This window comes from Ciconia boyciana, chromosome 6 (genome assembly GCF_034638445.1).
Source record: "Ciconia boyciana chromosome 6, ASM3463844v1, whole genome shotgun sequence".
NCBI lineage: Eukaryota > Metazoa > Chordata > Aves > Ciconiiformes > Ciconiidae > Ciconia > Ciconia boyciana.
Window position 1 is genome coordinate 28,394,431 of NC_132939.1, and position 15,366 is coordinate 28,409,796.

General features: G+C 43.4%; 1 protein-coding gene across 11 annotated transcripts in view; it reads left to right on the forward strand.

Annotated features, from left to right (window-relative positions):
* Positions 1-14,155, forward strand: part of PHF21A (PHD finger protein 21A) — a 139,456-nt gene extending 125,301 nt beyond the window's left edge. For 9 of the 11 annotated variants that reach the window (XM_072863752.1, XM_072863759.1, XM_072863761.1 and 6 more), the window contains 4 exons: positions 1,920-2,075; positions 3,765-3,840; positions 4,168-4,271; positions 6,195-11,149. In XM_072863752.1, coding sequence (XP_072719853.1) covers positions 1,920-2,075; positions 3,765-3,840; positions 4,168-4,271; positions 6,195-6,449 — 591 coding nt within the window. In that variant the 3' untranslated portion in view covers positions 6,450-11,149. The other 2 variants (XM_072863760.1, XM_072863762.1) reach the window with 2 other exon arrangements.
* The last annotated feature ends 1,211 nt before the right edge of the window (positions 14,156-15,366 follow it).

A 15,366-nucleotide genomic window follows, 5' to 3' on the forward strand; every position in this document is an offset into this window, starting at 1 on the left:
GCACCTGAGCCAGTTACCAAGTGCCATCGTGTAGTCTGTGGCAACCAAAGCATCTTAACACATGTAATGCTCTAGAATGAGAATTTTCTTCTAAAATGTGAGAATTTTCCTCCTAAATTTTCCTTAGGTTGCAGAGGATTTTGTTTTAGCTTATATCACATCTCCTGCCTGCCTTCTTTTCCTTGTACTCATAGAATGCATGATAGAGGAAAAGAAGTTCTTCCCAGCCTGGTTACACAGCTCACTTCACAAGAGGCATGAAATGTCACTCATTTAATTCTTCATTTAATGCTGAGGAACATTTTGGTGTTAAAGGATGAAATAATACCATAACCCAGGTCTCAGTGATCCCTAGGAGTTACGGAACCAAAACATGGCACTGAAAATTCACTAAAGATTGATCCTTTACAAAACATGACATCAGTGCTAACCTTGGGAATTAAGAGAAGAATAGACTTCCATTTGAAGAAAGGCCTCATCAGCAATAGAGCCGGGAAGTAGAAACCTGAGCAGATTGCTTGTGTGTCATTCTTCTAATATGTTTAATATTTTATCCATAGTAGAGATTAGTGTCATTTTTCTTGCCTGGCAACTTAATGTGTAAGTGCACGGCCAAGTCTGCTATCCCTCCAAATTGATAGAACTTATTCACACACGTGAAAAGACTGTATGGGTCAAAATGAAACATTGCACACATTGATATTTCATACAGGGGGAGTGTATACGTGCAGTTTGACTCGACACACACATCTTAAGATCACGATCTTGCAGATCTGCTGTGTGTGAAACTTTGACCGAAGTTGGTGAGAAGTGTGTATTTCAGACTCCAGGTGGGGCCTTGAATATGTCGAGTTGCCAGGACAGCCCACAGCGGTGAGAGGAGAGGGCTGCTGTGCCCCTCTCCTCCTCTGTGGATGCTGAGCCATCTTTCTTTCATCCTTCTCTGTTCAAATATCCAAAACCCAAAGAAAACCAAACAGAAACACCACCTTCACCCCAAGCATGAGATGGGAGTAACAGGAGGAGAGAGAGAGAAGAGAAAGTGACAAAAGTTGGACCTATCTTTCTGGGAAGTTAATGGCTGTAGAAAAAAATTCTCTCTGATGGTGATGCAATAGTAACTAAACCTAGTTTTTTTAAGAGGCACTGCCAGTAATGTTTTCAATTCTTTCTTTAAAAATTCCCTTAGTTAGAAAATTTCTCTTGGTATTCCCTCACCCTGGCTTCTCAGCCTATGTTAGTGATGAAACATAAACCACTCTCTATAGAGAATGAGAAAATTTTCAGTCACAGCTTTCTTCGTGCAATTGGAGGTAACCTAAGTGAAGTAAAAAGAATTGTCTCAGAACATAATTCATTCTGCTCTTTTTCATTTACAAGCACACCACCTTTTCCTTCCAGTTTCATTTTTAAAGGTGACCTAAATATTTGACAGTGTCTTTTTTAAGTCATTCAATTGGGGTTTCTTACATACTATTACTGGCAAGAGACAGCCTCATCAGCATTCCAAAGTGGAGTTATGCTTACATCCAGAAATGAGAAGGGTTAAGAAAGTGGGTAGCTCATCACTTCAGGCAAAAAAAAAAAAAAAGAGCAGGGTAAGGAGAGAATCTTAAAGAAGACAGACTATGGGGTAGCAGTTGTAAGAGAAGCTATGGTAGTAAGTGTTCACTGTAACATTTTGCCTTGGGAGGACAGAGGGAGTGTTTGGGAGGACAGATCTCAGTGTTTCTGACATCCTGCCTGGTTTTCCTGTTTCACGTCCTAAAAAGGGTTTGACCATTTGGAATCCCCTTAGACATAGTTTGTGCTGTAAACTTTGCATTCAACTAGGATGTAGATGTCAAAGATCAAAGTTCACTTTTTGCCTTCTCTCTCTCTCTTTCTCTCACCCACACCCCTTCCCCTCAATTTTATAGGGCGATATCCATGAGGATTTTTGCAGTGTTTGCAGAAAAAGCGGGCAGTTGCTGATGTGTGACACATGTTCACGTGTTTATCACCTGGACTGTCTGGACCCGCCTCTGAAAACCATTCCCAAGGGCATGTGGATCTGTCCCAAATGTCAAGACCAGGTATTGTTTGACAGACAGGGAGAATTATACACAATGCACTATATAGATTTTTCTGCGTTAAAGAAAATAACCAGATCACTTGGCTTACTTAGATCAAGACAATCTGACACCGAACAAATCTATTTGATCTGTAATAAGGCTTGTGTGAATTTGGTTGAATTACCTCTGTTGGGATGTGTGCAAATACAAAACTGTTAAGTCTTGCTCCCATATTTGGGATTGTTACCCTTGTTTTTACTCTTTGTTACCATATTTGTTACCCTTGTTTTTACTCTTTTTCTGGGCCAAAGCACACAAATGTTTGGGAAAGGTTCTCTATGACCCATATAAATTTTCCTGTTCATCTTAAGCTCATTGTTTCTTCGAAAGTTATTAGTATATTCTTCTGGACAAATAAATGAAACATTTGCACAAGCCTACCTCAATAGATAGAACAAATATAAGCCCCTGTTTACTCATATAAATCAAATATCAGAGAGGTTGTCTTCAGTGATCTCTGAATCATAATAATCATTGTAATATTATCCAGCATCAGTATAATGAGGGTAGGCGAAGAACAGTTTGGTTGTTCTTCCTTCCATATCGCTTTCTGAAAGTACACAATTGAAGTAAACAGATGATATGTTAAAATTTTGTTCATAGTTGCATTGAGATTACAAGACAAAGAAGTAAACTATTGTATTCCTAACCCTTACATTGAACTCCAGAAGTTGCAAAGGATTGCTGATAATCAGCAGCCTGAAGCTGTTAGCGTTTTGTCTGATTTAGCATATTGCTTGGTCGCCCACGTGACCTTCGGTTAGCCAGATGGTAACATAAGAAAACAGCCTGTTCAGAATATGCTGTTCAGAAGAATGAAAATGCAAAACTCAAATGACTTGGTCAGTAGTTGCAAGTGAGGAGGGGGTGTTACCACTTCCCTACTCCCACTCTTGCCTACTCTCACCTTATCCCTCCTCTTCATACTTAAGTGATAGTTTCCCACAAAATTAGGGGGGAAAAAATCTGAGTTATTTCACTGTAAAGTGACAGAGTCCTCTATCTTCTGAGACACCCCTCTGATTCACTTATTAAAAAGACACAATACATGTCTTTCCTCTCAAAATAAGTTTGTTAGGAAGGAATATGTAGGAAGAATCTGAAAGACATAAATGGTGCTTACCCTTACAAAGAGGGTTTGACAGCTCTATTAAGATGATTCTGATAAGAAGGGGAGATAGGACGGTTTCCTGTTTTACTAGCCAGGAAGGGTGATGTTTGAATATATAGTGTGGAGACTGCTCTGTGCCATGAAAAGTTTTCTCCCAGAGCAACTAAGATCAGCAATTTGTCTGAACTATGAAATAATGTTTATGTCTCCTGGCAAGTTTGAGTTCAGATATATTATCCTTTCATTCCTCTTTTAAGTTGTTCAGTTTCATTAGTAGAGTTTATTTGTGGCTATGGAGGGAATTTGAGAAAATGCTGACATTTGTAAGAAACAGGCCTGCTTTGTGGGAGCCACAATACAATTGTGAATAATTCCCTCTGTAAAATCTCAGAACAGGTCTGCAAAGCTTCATGTTAACAGGGCTGAGACTAATGATAGCCATAAAAGAAAATCCTCAGTCTGTCCCTCTTCCTCTCTCTCCTTTTTGCTTTCCTAGAGGTATATTGTGTACCAGCTAAATCTAAACGCTTTTCTTTCAGATGCTAAAGAAGGAAGAAGCAATCCCATGGCCAGGAACTTTAGCAATTGTTCATTCATATATTGCATATAAAGCAGGTAGGAAAATGGAGAACACCACTTTTGTTTCACTTTTAATAATGGAAGATGTTATTTTGGGAATGGGATAGAATGGTACTTCCTTTACAAAAGGAAATTAAAGGGGAGGAACCTTAATCACTAGTGAAGTGAAAATAGCAGTCTAAATATTTGTTAAGCCTTCTGTGATGCTTGTGTATGTAGGTGAAATTTTAGGTGTGATTTAGTGCGCAAGTTGTGAATGGACTTAAAACACAATTACCCTTTTTACATGAACCAGTTTAGAGCCTCTGTCCACTGTTTTAACAGGAACATTTTAAATATTCTGATTAATATTCTGTTTTGTAGCAAAAGAAGAGGAAAAACAGAAACTACTTAAATGGAGTTCAGATTTAAAACAGGAAAGAGAACAACTAGAGCAGAAGGTCAAACAGCTCAGCAATTCTATAACGGTGAGTATTGCCCTCCCAAATAGCTCTGCACCTGTGTTCTGGTGCCAGAATGCAGAGAGAAAACTACAGAGTGACTCCATGTACTAGACCTGTCTTCTACTGGATTTACTGAGAACTGAGTGAGCACTTTCCTTTGCTTTTTAGGACTTTGGGGAGCAGGAATGAAATGCAGGCAACATATACTTAGATTGAGTCACTTACACATGATCCATGCTGACCTTATATTGTAGATGTGTGGTGACCTGTAATATCAGCAGCTGACAAACATGACCCAGAGCATTATTGTCTGTGGGCAGTAGATTAAGTCAAATTCTCCAGTGGCTCACTTAAATATGAATCATTGGGCCTCTGTGTCTAATAAGAGTTACAGTCTTGGTGCGTTTTTCATACCTTCCTAATACAAAAGTGACCATTTACTCATGACTGGCTCTTGGGCTGTTGACAATGTTGCCTTGGCAGTCAGCAGCTGGATGCTGTGCATGTATCTGCATAATATTAATTAGACAATGTCATACTTCTAACCAGAAGCTGTAGTTTCCACCTTAGTTTATCACAGTAATTGGAGCATACATATTAATTTGCTCTCTCTTCTCACCTTAATATGCAAATCAGGCTCTTGAGTTGCCAGTGTAAAGTTTGAGCCCCTCACTTAGCGTAGCCCTAGTCAGTATCACAGAATGAAAAATACTGAAATCTCTTATGTGGCAGCATCTGTAAGGCTGGATACAGAAGTACAGACTTTTCTTTTTCAATGCAGATGCACTTTCCAGTCTGCCTGTCTTTACCTATTAGAACAAAAGTAAGTGTCCCATGTTTAAAGACCCCTAAATGCTGACGATACAAATAAAACGATTGTGAGCAAACAAGTGATGAGAGGTGCTGGTTAGCAGTTCTGGAGGCTGTCATCTTCTGCTTAGCAGTAGCTGGGCCTAACCTGAGCAGCACTAGAGCACTAACGCTCTTTCTCAGTGATGTACCCAGGCAGATGCAAGCCCTTAACATGAGGGATTGACAGTAGGTAAGGGGAATGCTTTATTTTCTATGATCAAGTCATTGTTTATACTTTCATTGGAACTGTCCAAAAAAGACACATTAGGTCTAAATTTTGTGGCATTTCTATGATGCCATGAGCAAAATAGTAAAGCTGAAACCAACAGTGTCTGGAGATCAGCGTGGCTAAAAGTTTTAAAAAATGTAGGGAGGTTGCTACCTGTCTGGTTGCTACCAGACATAGCTACCATCTCCTTTTTGAGAGTTTCAGATATAGATATAAGCAGATTTCACCCTTGAAACATCATTTGTGGGCTTTTTTTAAAGTTATCTTACCCTGACTTTTAACTGATGAGCTAGCTAGGTTACTACCGCTTCTAAGAGAAAGAAGTGGCCACAAAATAAGATTTTCAAGTGAAGAAAGGCTTGGTTTTCTTTTCAAGTGCCCCTTTATTTATTGAGAGGAGGAAGTGATGTTCCTGCTAAAATGTACGTGAAAGCAAAGGCTGTATCCCATTAGCAGCATGCACACACACTGTCAGCAGTCAGCTGCAGTAGGATGCCTGAGTTTGCAGATCTGAGCTAAAGAAATTTCAGCAATGCAATACTAATAGAAAAATAAGAACATATACTTGGAACTTTCCCTTCAAAAGGAACACAAAAGGATAGAGCTGTCTGTGTGGATTTGCAAAACACCTTGGGATGAAAGGGGGCCATAGCAGGTGACAGCTATGTACTGGCAATTTAATTCCTCAGCCTGCAAATATGAATTCTCCTGTGAACCACAGCCCTGAGACTCTTTTTCTTCTAGGCTAGGAAAGTGAAACTGCAGCTACAGTCTTTTCTGCATATTTACATTTAGATCTGTGAATGTCATATTCCTTCATTCATTCATAAGCTTTAACTTATTATTGCTTTTCTGTTTTGCTGCAGAAATGCATGGAAATGAAGAATACCATCCTTGCAAAACAGAAGGAGATGCACAGCTCCTTGGAGAAGGTAAAACAGCTGATCCGCCTCATCCAAGGCATCGACCTTTCAAAACCCATAAACTCTGAGGTCAATTCAGTAGCCATCTCCAATGGCATGGACTCCACTAACAATACTAATGCTGCCACCTCCACCTTAGCCCCCTCCCCTTCCCAGAGCTGCATGGTGAACTGTAACAAGGGCGATGAGACTAAATAACACAGTGAAGTTAAGAAGGAGCCAAGGGAGGTGGCGGCGAGGAGGAAGAGCAAAATTACGAAACTCTAGAAAAGCAAAACCGGATTTCTTCTGGAAAGTGCAGAATTCTTTAGTTCTTTGGTTCCAGAGAGAGCGTGAAGATGCTTGTGCCAGGCGGCACCGGAGTTTGCCAATTGATCCTTCTTATTCTGTGTGTACATGCAAAGTTTGGATCATGTTACATGAATAGTGCCAGCTGGGGGTTCTTTGCCAGCACCATGCCAAGTGAAATAATATATTTACTCTCTCTATATTTTACACCAGTGTGTGCCTGCAGCAGCCTCCACAGCCACTATAGGTTTGTTTTATTTTTGTTTGGGGTGAGGAGCAGGGATGGGGGAGGAGAGCAGGTTTCAAATCCTTATTTGCAGAACAGTTTGTTTAGCTAGGGGAAAACAAAAACAAGTCCAAAGAGCCTGTGGGCTTTTCCTGTTTCTAAACTCTCAGTACTATTAAACCAAAAAAACAGAAATATAAATTATCAAATCCCAGTGCCCAGAAGGGACAAGTCTATCAAATAAGCAGTATTTACTATTGTTTAGACAGGAGATGTACAAAAGGAAAGGAGATGGACTTTTCACTGAGTAACCAGCACATGTACAGGCTGAGGATCTACTGTCCCAACAGCTTTGGGTTAATCCTATTTCTTCACATTAAACAACAGACAAGCTTTGCAGAATTGGTTTGGGTCCTCACACTCATCCAGAAAGCCTATGTTGGGAATGGGAAAATAGAGGGCCAGAATCCAGGGTCAGCTTGGAGCATTGGACGGAGGTGTCCCAAGAGAAAATGTGCATCGATTACTTGAAAATGAGATTCCAACCCTTTTCTATATTTATAAACAACAAAGGTATCCTGAACAAAGTAGCACATGACCCAGATGTGTGAACTGAACAGAGAAATGTCCTTTTCTTTCACTTCCTTTCTCTTCTTTTGGTAACAAGAACTAAATAAGGAATAGAAAAGCTGTTTTTCAGGCTGACAGTCTAATTAAAGAGGTAGATGGGACCTTGCATGGTATAGATTAGAAGTAATAGTGTCAGTGAGATACAGTGAGTCTTTGTGAGTCCTTGTGTCATCGTTTTGGGCACTGTTTTTTTATGCAAGGGCAAAATCTTTGTATCTGGGGGAAAAAAACCAACTTTTTTTAAATTAAAAAGGAAAATAAAAGATATTGAGGTCTTCCTAGTGTTACTTAAAATAAGATCAAGGTAAGAAACATTGTAAAAAAAAAAAAAAAAAAATTACAAAAGTGCTATTTGTTTCCTAAACAAGTGATTTCTATTAAAAAGGTGTCAGAACTGGAGAAAATGCTGTGTACTTAGAATTTTTTAACACAGACTTTGCTTATTTATGATGACATTCTGCTGTGTTTGTGTTTTAAAATCCAATGGGACAGTTTCCATAGATTATACCATACATGCTACTGGCTAAGCTCTAAAGAGAATCGCATCCTACAGTGCTGGACCTCACCCCACCTGGAGGATCTGCCAGGCTTGTCTCTGCTGTTACTGTATCTCCCCCATTCTTTCATGTGTTTGTAACCCAGAGAAAAGCAATTGGCAGCGTGCTTGTTTAAGGCTTTTATAGTTTTGTGGTATGGACTGATTAGAGCTTGAGAATGAAAGACAGTGAGTTGGTTGGGCTGAAATCGCCTTCTGTTATATCCTCTTGTTTAAGAAGTTCATCTCTTATGTATAATCTTTTCACTCTAGATAGCAAAGCTTGCCTTGTGCTTCCTATTATTGTGGGGTCTGTCTCAGTTTAAAGTGCTGATCCTAGTCACTTAGGGTTGTGTCCCAGAGCTGCCTAGTTTCACTACTGCATATAAACATTTGGGTAAACCCCATTTCCACTGGAAGTACTGGGAAAACTCCCTTTACTTCCAGTGGGAGCAGAGTTGAGCCACTACACACACAATGTGAGGCAGAGTCCCTGGTGTGGTGCCCTTGAGAGCATGCGTTGGGTGGCAAGGCAGACCTGCTCAGCTGTTTCTAGTGGAAGGTAGAAGAGCTTTGTATTTCAAGGATGCATTTCTGAGCAAGAAGAAGTGAATACTCCAGACACTACATAGCCTGAGAGAGTCTCTTTGCTGCCACAGCCAAGTATGCTTCTGTGGGATTCTTGGAGCTGTTTTCTTCCCTCTCCTTTAGGTTGCCCTTCTGCCCTTTAAGGACTTTTATTCCTTCTATAGGAGCATGCACTATTTTCAGCTCTGAGCTCAGAACTGATATCCCAAGTTCTCACATTTGTCTGTAGTTGGGAAAGTGACTCTTACGTGCACTTCTCAGCTGAACCTGTGATAACCTCGACTCTGTTTTTTGATGTTTGAGTTCTGCTCTGGAACTAGCAGAGCTGTAAGATTAAGTTAGCACAAGTGGCAGGGAGACAGCTGGGCCGACGACGTCAAAACTGATCAAACTAAAAATGTCCTTGCATCAACCCAGTTACCAGTGGGGGTCATTACCATAGGGCAGCACTGGGCCAGCAACCCATAGCATTTAAACAAAGGACTATGTATTTCAGGGGATGAAGAGAAAAAAAAAACCTGAACATGAGCCTTCTTTCTTTAGAATATGAGCCAGCAGCTAACGGCCAGATACTCAGGATAAGCTGCCTTCTTAGCCAGGTTGTTCTCTAGTTGGCCACTTGGGTAATTCTCAACATCATCTTCCGAAGCATCGAATACATTCCTGGTAAGAGACAGTCTCTAGGGATAGGTGCACTGAGTCTTCATGGTTCTCATGTTCTTATTTCTGGTGTTATCTTCTGAGCTCTCTTGGAAGCACTGCACTATTTGGGGTAGCAGGCTATGCCTGAAGACTTGACAGTCCTCCTGTTTTCTTTGCCAGTTCAGGAGGGGATGGAAGTGAAATTCAGTGGTAGCTGTATTTAAATTTGAGCACAGTTAACCAGCCAGGAGATGTTAAAACAGCTATTACAGCTTTTCTGAGGCATCTGCTTGTCTCCAGAATCCGAGTAGATAAGTATAGACTTTTATGTCCCTTTTGTTACAACATCTGTGTTCCAGACTGTGAAAGGATGCCTTTAGTTAATCATTACCTGGCAGAGAAATGATCTTAACTTAGACTTTTTGATGCTGCTAGGTAGTTTTCTCTCTCTCGCTGATCCTGTTTGGATGATGCTTTCCCTCCTGGCTCTGCAGCAGTATCAGTCAACAGGCAAGGAGCATTCCCAGGGCTGCACTGACACTGGCAATGGTGCTGCTACACAGACGCAAGTAAATTGGGGTTATCTCTGCCCAATTAGCAACAGTAAGGTGGAAGGGGAATTGGCATTTGCTAAATACAGAGGAAAATGTTTTTTTTCTCACTGCTCTAAGAGGTTACAACCAAGGGAGAAATATAAACTCTTTGACAGCTTAAAGCTCAAACCTGTCTTCTGGGTTTGGATTGTTTGGGTTTTTTTCTCATGTAATATTTGAGATAGAGTGAGTTTGTACTAAAACTTCTGCTCTTTGGGAAGCTGTCATAATGACTGGTGTTTTGTATTTCCAAACCACCATCAAGATATTGACTAATTCTTATGTCATTGCTTGTCATTGGTGGGAAATAAGTGGCTTTTAAATCTCTGTTATAAAGGAGGAGATGAGACCACAGAGGAAGCTCATATCAGAGACGGTCCTGGCTCTCAGCCTAGTGCTAAGGGCTTTAAGAAGTCACCCTCCTCCTTTGCTCAGAAATAGAGTAAGCATTGCAGAAGTAGCTTTTTCCCTTCCCTTTGCAATCTGTTCTTTAAACAGCTGGAAAGGTGTGTTGTGGTCAGAGTGGGAAAGCAAACATGTGACCTGGCTAGAAGCATTAGTATTATCATTAGTATTCTCATTATCTTTGTTTAGAGCCAGCAGTGGTTTTAGTGCTGTACAAAACACGGTAAAGGCAATAATTCTAGGGATGACTGGCAGGTAGGGTGAGTAGCATGGATGATTCTTCAAGGACATCATTAGCCAGGAATTACCATGTCGGTAGGATGAACTAATGGTTTGCATGAGCAAAACAAGGACTTTGTTCTTTCTTGCAAGCAGGTTTCTGTCAGTGGGGATATGAATTAAAAGCTGCTAAACTACAAATTAAAGAGGTGATAATTGTATGGGCAGATCTGTCAGTTTTGTTGTTGGTAGAAGAAACAATATTGTATTTTATCCTTCCTAGCTGACCAGGCTTAAGAAAGCAAATCTGTATTCCAGCTGTCTAGAAATGTGAACACTAATTCTGACCTCCTTGGCTTCAAATCATCTTCTTCCCTGTACTGTTGCAGAGACAGCCCTGAAAAGCAGCATGATCAGCACTTGGGAGGTCCCAGAGTGAAATCTCCCTCTTAGCCCCATGAAGCTGTGGCAGTCCACAATACAGGGAATAAACTCTGAAATTTTCTTCCCATGTGGATACAGTGGAAAAGATTTGTAAATTTGCAGTGCACGTTTCTTTCTTTTTTTTCCCCAGCTGGGTTGCACCCTGCCTTCTTTGCTTTTGAAGCACTAATGATGACTACAAGTTTTTTAATAAAACATGTTTTTAAAATATCATATTCCGATGTCAAACCAAAATTCACTTTTTTACTGAGGGCCTCTCTCAGTGAGCTGCTCAGATAACCATTGAAATACTGATATTACGCTTCCTTGTGGACCATGCCCCTATGTCTTTTCAGAACTGTTTTGACCCTTCTTCACCTCCATTTGTCCTCCATTGGGATTCTGAAGATCCAGGGCAAGTTCAGAATTGCTGGGTTACTGCAGAAAGTTTTCTGACAAGTACGTAGAAACTCTTCAGAAGAGTCAGGAACCTGGAGAAAGAGGAAGATGTTTTGTTGTGCAGCTAATTCATTTGGCGCTTAGACTTGCCTGGCCAACAAACTACCTCAGCAAAGGCCATTCCCAAGCACTATGTGGATTCTATAGTTTCTGGCATTCAGAAGGCAAAAGGTCTCCGAAGAACCCTTCCAACAGCCAGCTAGGTACTGGTTCTGAGGGCACGCAAGTGAGCCTCGCAGCAACACGCTGTTGGATCCTGGTTTTCAGTGGTCAGACCTGGACCAGGGAATGCCCTAAAAATCAGGTGGGATTAGGAAAACACAAGAGCTGCAGACATCTTGTCTCCAGGTTATTGCCGTCTTACTCAGATCCTTCTTTAAGCCTCAGTCCTGTTTGTAACACCTACAGAATGGAATGTAATACTTGAAAAATATGACTCTCTATCCTTTACCTTTAGCTCCCGTTTTCCCCCATGTTTATCTTTTATCTGGGACAAGAACTTTCTGCATCATTGTGTCTTGTATAGGCTGAGCACATAGTTGAAACTTGCCAATAAAGAAAATTATTTATACCATGCACTGGTAAGCTTGGTAATTATAGACCCATGAAAAGACAAACACCTCTCGTAGAGGTTAATTTAAGATGTGGGCTTGTTTCAGAAAACCAAGACCTTACCCGTGTGAGGGTCTGTCTGTATCCCCTGTCAGTATTACTAAATGACCTGAGCAGTGAATGGAAATCAGGCTCGCCAAGAGCCTTGGTGCTGTGAAAATTGCTGTGCGGCGCTGGAGTCTGTCGCATGAGAACAATCGGGCCAGGGTTTCTCATCTCCCCTGCCCAGAGGTGGGTGCTGCAGGGACAAAGGAAAGGACAGAAGCCTCTTTTGAGAAGCAAGGGCAGTGAGAAGGGGTACAGGGCTGGAGACAGGGGAAAGGAAGAAGGGAAGGAGGAGGAGCAAACGAAAGGAAGATTATGTGGGGTAAAGCAGAGCAGAGAAAAGAAATGGAAAGAGATGAGAAGGAGGGAAAGTGAGGGTAGGAAAAATCCAGGAGCGAAATAGAGCTCCGTTGTGAGGAGACAAGTATCAATGCAGCTACAGGGTTTGAAAGTACGATGGAAAGGCTAGAACAAAAAGGCTCGCTGTCTTACCTCAATTTCTGACTTGGGTTGATGTGTGTTCCAAAAGGACCAAGTGTGGTGGGAGAAAAGAGCTTAGCTGCAGATGGGGAAGGAAGCGGGCACTAAGTCATCCCTAGCTCTGCTTCTGCTGCCGAGTCATCCCATCCTGACCAGAGCCTTGTTTGACTTCTGTGCTACGATGTGGGACAAGGCAGATCAAGCAGACCTTGGGGCAGCCAGAGCCTGCTTTAATCTGGACTGAATTAATTAAAAATTTCCCTGTCTAGAAATATTCCCGGGACTAGCCAAAGGTTCAGCTCGTCAGTGTGGTCGCACCTTCCTAGTTCGAGTGTCACGATCAGCCTAGTTGAAACCAGTGTCAGCTTCAAGAGGTCCTGGGTCCCGAGTGAGCGGAGGAGATGATGCCAGGCAGGACCTGCAAGTCAGGTACTTCTCAGCTGTCTCTTGGAGTATCTGTGCAAGGTTCCTGTTCTCTGGGCCATCACGTCTGGCAGTTCTGTGCCAAAACCCCTCTGTGCAGCAATGCCTCCCTGTTTTCTTAGGATCTGGTTTATTTAGGGACACATGTAAAAAGGCAGTTCACCAGAGCAGCTAGACAGGGGCACGTGGTAAGTTTAACGTAACCCTTCAGGAGCTGAGCCTGGAGAGCCATGCTGAGGGCCTGCATCAAGGCTACATTAAGCGGCAGCCCATGGGGCACCCTCCTGGGAGAATGGCTGTCCCAGCTATAGCGTGTTAGCAGGGTAGTAAGCTCTCTGTGTCTTTTCTTCCTCACTCTGTAGTATCCAAGCAGGTGTCAAATGCTTCAGACGATGATGAGAGACTCAGCCCAGTCCCCATCTAGGAAGGAAGAAGTACTTAAGAGCATGTTTACTATCGGGAGCGCCTGGGGAACTCAGAGGCCTTGTAAGCTTGGCTCTGTCTCTCCTGGGTGGAGAGGTGGTGTGGAAAGGCAGCAGCGGAAAGCAGCGAGCAGTATCAGTCTGCTGGCACTCAGCAGACTTTTCACCACCTGGGGAATTTGCATCTTTTCTTTTTCCTAAATTTACACTGGAAAATGTAGACCTCGACCAATTCCTGCCCTTTTGTTGCCTGCCTTCTTTTATCTGTGTTGTTGGAAAAGAAATGAAGTATTGTTGCCTCTGAGCTTCGAGAAAGCACTTTTCTTAGTGAGCAACCAGAATGGCCTTGGGGGTGTAGCTCAGGTGGGGAGGGGAGGCAGTGGCTTACGCAGGTCCAGCACGGGCAGAGGCCAGCCCCTGGGGCTGTGTTCAGTGGCCACCCTTCATTTTGGATCCCCAGCGCTGAGGGTTGATATTGCAGCAGCACTGGGAAGACGCTGTGCCTGTGCAAGCAAGGGGAGGGGGCTCCCCTTGCTCGTTATCCAGATCTATCAGACGGGGCATGCCAAAATTGAGGGGGGAAGGGCACTTATTTAAAAGATAAAGGAAGAATCCCTCTGTGCCTCGCATTTCCCTCCGCAAAGTGGGTACTGGCAGTTCTGACACTGCAAGAGCGGTTTTTCATGGGCTGCAGGCTCTGAGAGCAGGCACTGTTGAAAGAAGAGGTACAAGTCACGCTCCGTGGTGGGTGCGGCAGGAGGCTGCGTGTTTCTGCTTGTTCTGGGCTAATGTGTAATTTCTAATCATAGTCTCATATGTTTCTTTAATTATCGCTGGCATCAAAACAGTGATTGATTCTAGAGCCAGGAGTAGCGTCTTACCCGTCAGCTCTCCCTTCCAGAAGGTACATTGTCTCTGAGTCGTTCCTGATGCCATACGTGACAGGCAGCCAAGACCCTCCTTAAAGGTCTTGGCTGCCTGTCACGTATGGCATCAAGAACGCCACCGCATAAACCCCTGAGGCTCGGGCAGCTTCCTGGCAGCCCCGCACAACCAGAGCCAACAGGCGGTCGTGCCCCATGGGCTGCTTCATTCCAGTTGCAGCTGCAAGGCCCCCCCAAGCACCCTCTTACACTGGCAGAGGCGCCTTGGCCACCTCTCATAGTCCCACAGAAGCAAAGCACAGGGGTGCTGTTGCAAACTAGATTAAGCAAAGATTAAGCAAGGTAACGGGGAGGAAGATAGCTAGCGCCAACCTGTCCAGGCTCTCGCGGAGGAAGGAAATGACTTTGCAGTGTTAACAGCAGTGGAGCCTGTGGTGCAGAGAAGTGGTGGTGAGCTGCAGTTTGCCTGGGAGGGTCTGGGGCAGTGGTGGGGTGGCTTCCCATGTGATACTTCATCTTTTGGGGGCTGACTAGCTCTAATTGCAAACATCCTGCGTGTCATCCACAACTGAGGGCAGGCGGGTTGTGAAGGCAGCTCTGCTTGTATAGAGAAAATACTCAGGCCTCGATCACAGCTTCACGTTCCTGTGATCCTGCCAGCACCATCTCAGTAACTTGTTGATGCCACCACCCCGCCTACGTGCCGTGCTTCGTCCTGTCCCCCCACACCCCCAGCATTTTACCTGAGACCAAGCTGTAAAGCGGGAGTCCTGGCTTGGGGTCGGACCAGGAGCTGACACTGAAGGGCGCCGTGTCCGAGCCCCGGTCTCTCCCCTGCCTGCCCAACTTTCTCCAGGTGCTTTTGGTGAACAGCCCCCAGTTCTGGCGGCGCAGCCCCCCGCGGCCGCGGGCCTGGCGCTGCCAGGGGACAGTGGCAGCTTCTCTACCGGCTGGGTTTCCGCACGGTGAAGCATGGCTCTGCTCTCCATGAGCCGGTGCCGCCTGTGCTGCCCCTCTCCCTGCCAATCTCCCGTCCTTGCAGGCCCTGGTGTAAAATGCCCTTTCTGACCGGTACTGCTCTGTTGTCACAGAATCACATCATGAGAACACCGACTCATGAGCTGGTTTGGGTTTTTTAAATATCTCTATTTTTTTTAGCCTGATGCTCATAGTGATCTGCAGTCTCTTTGCTGCCTTCAAGTCCCTTGTGGTTTCAGTTTTGGTACAGATGTGTTTAGATT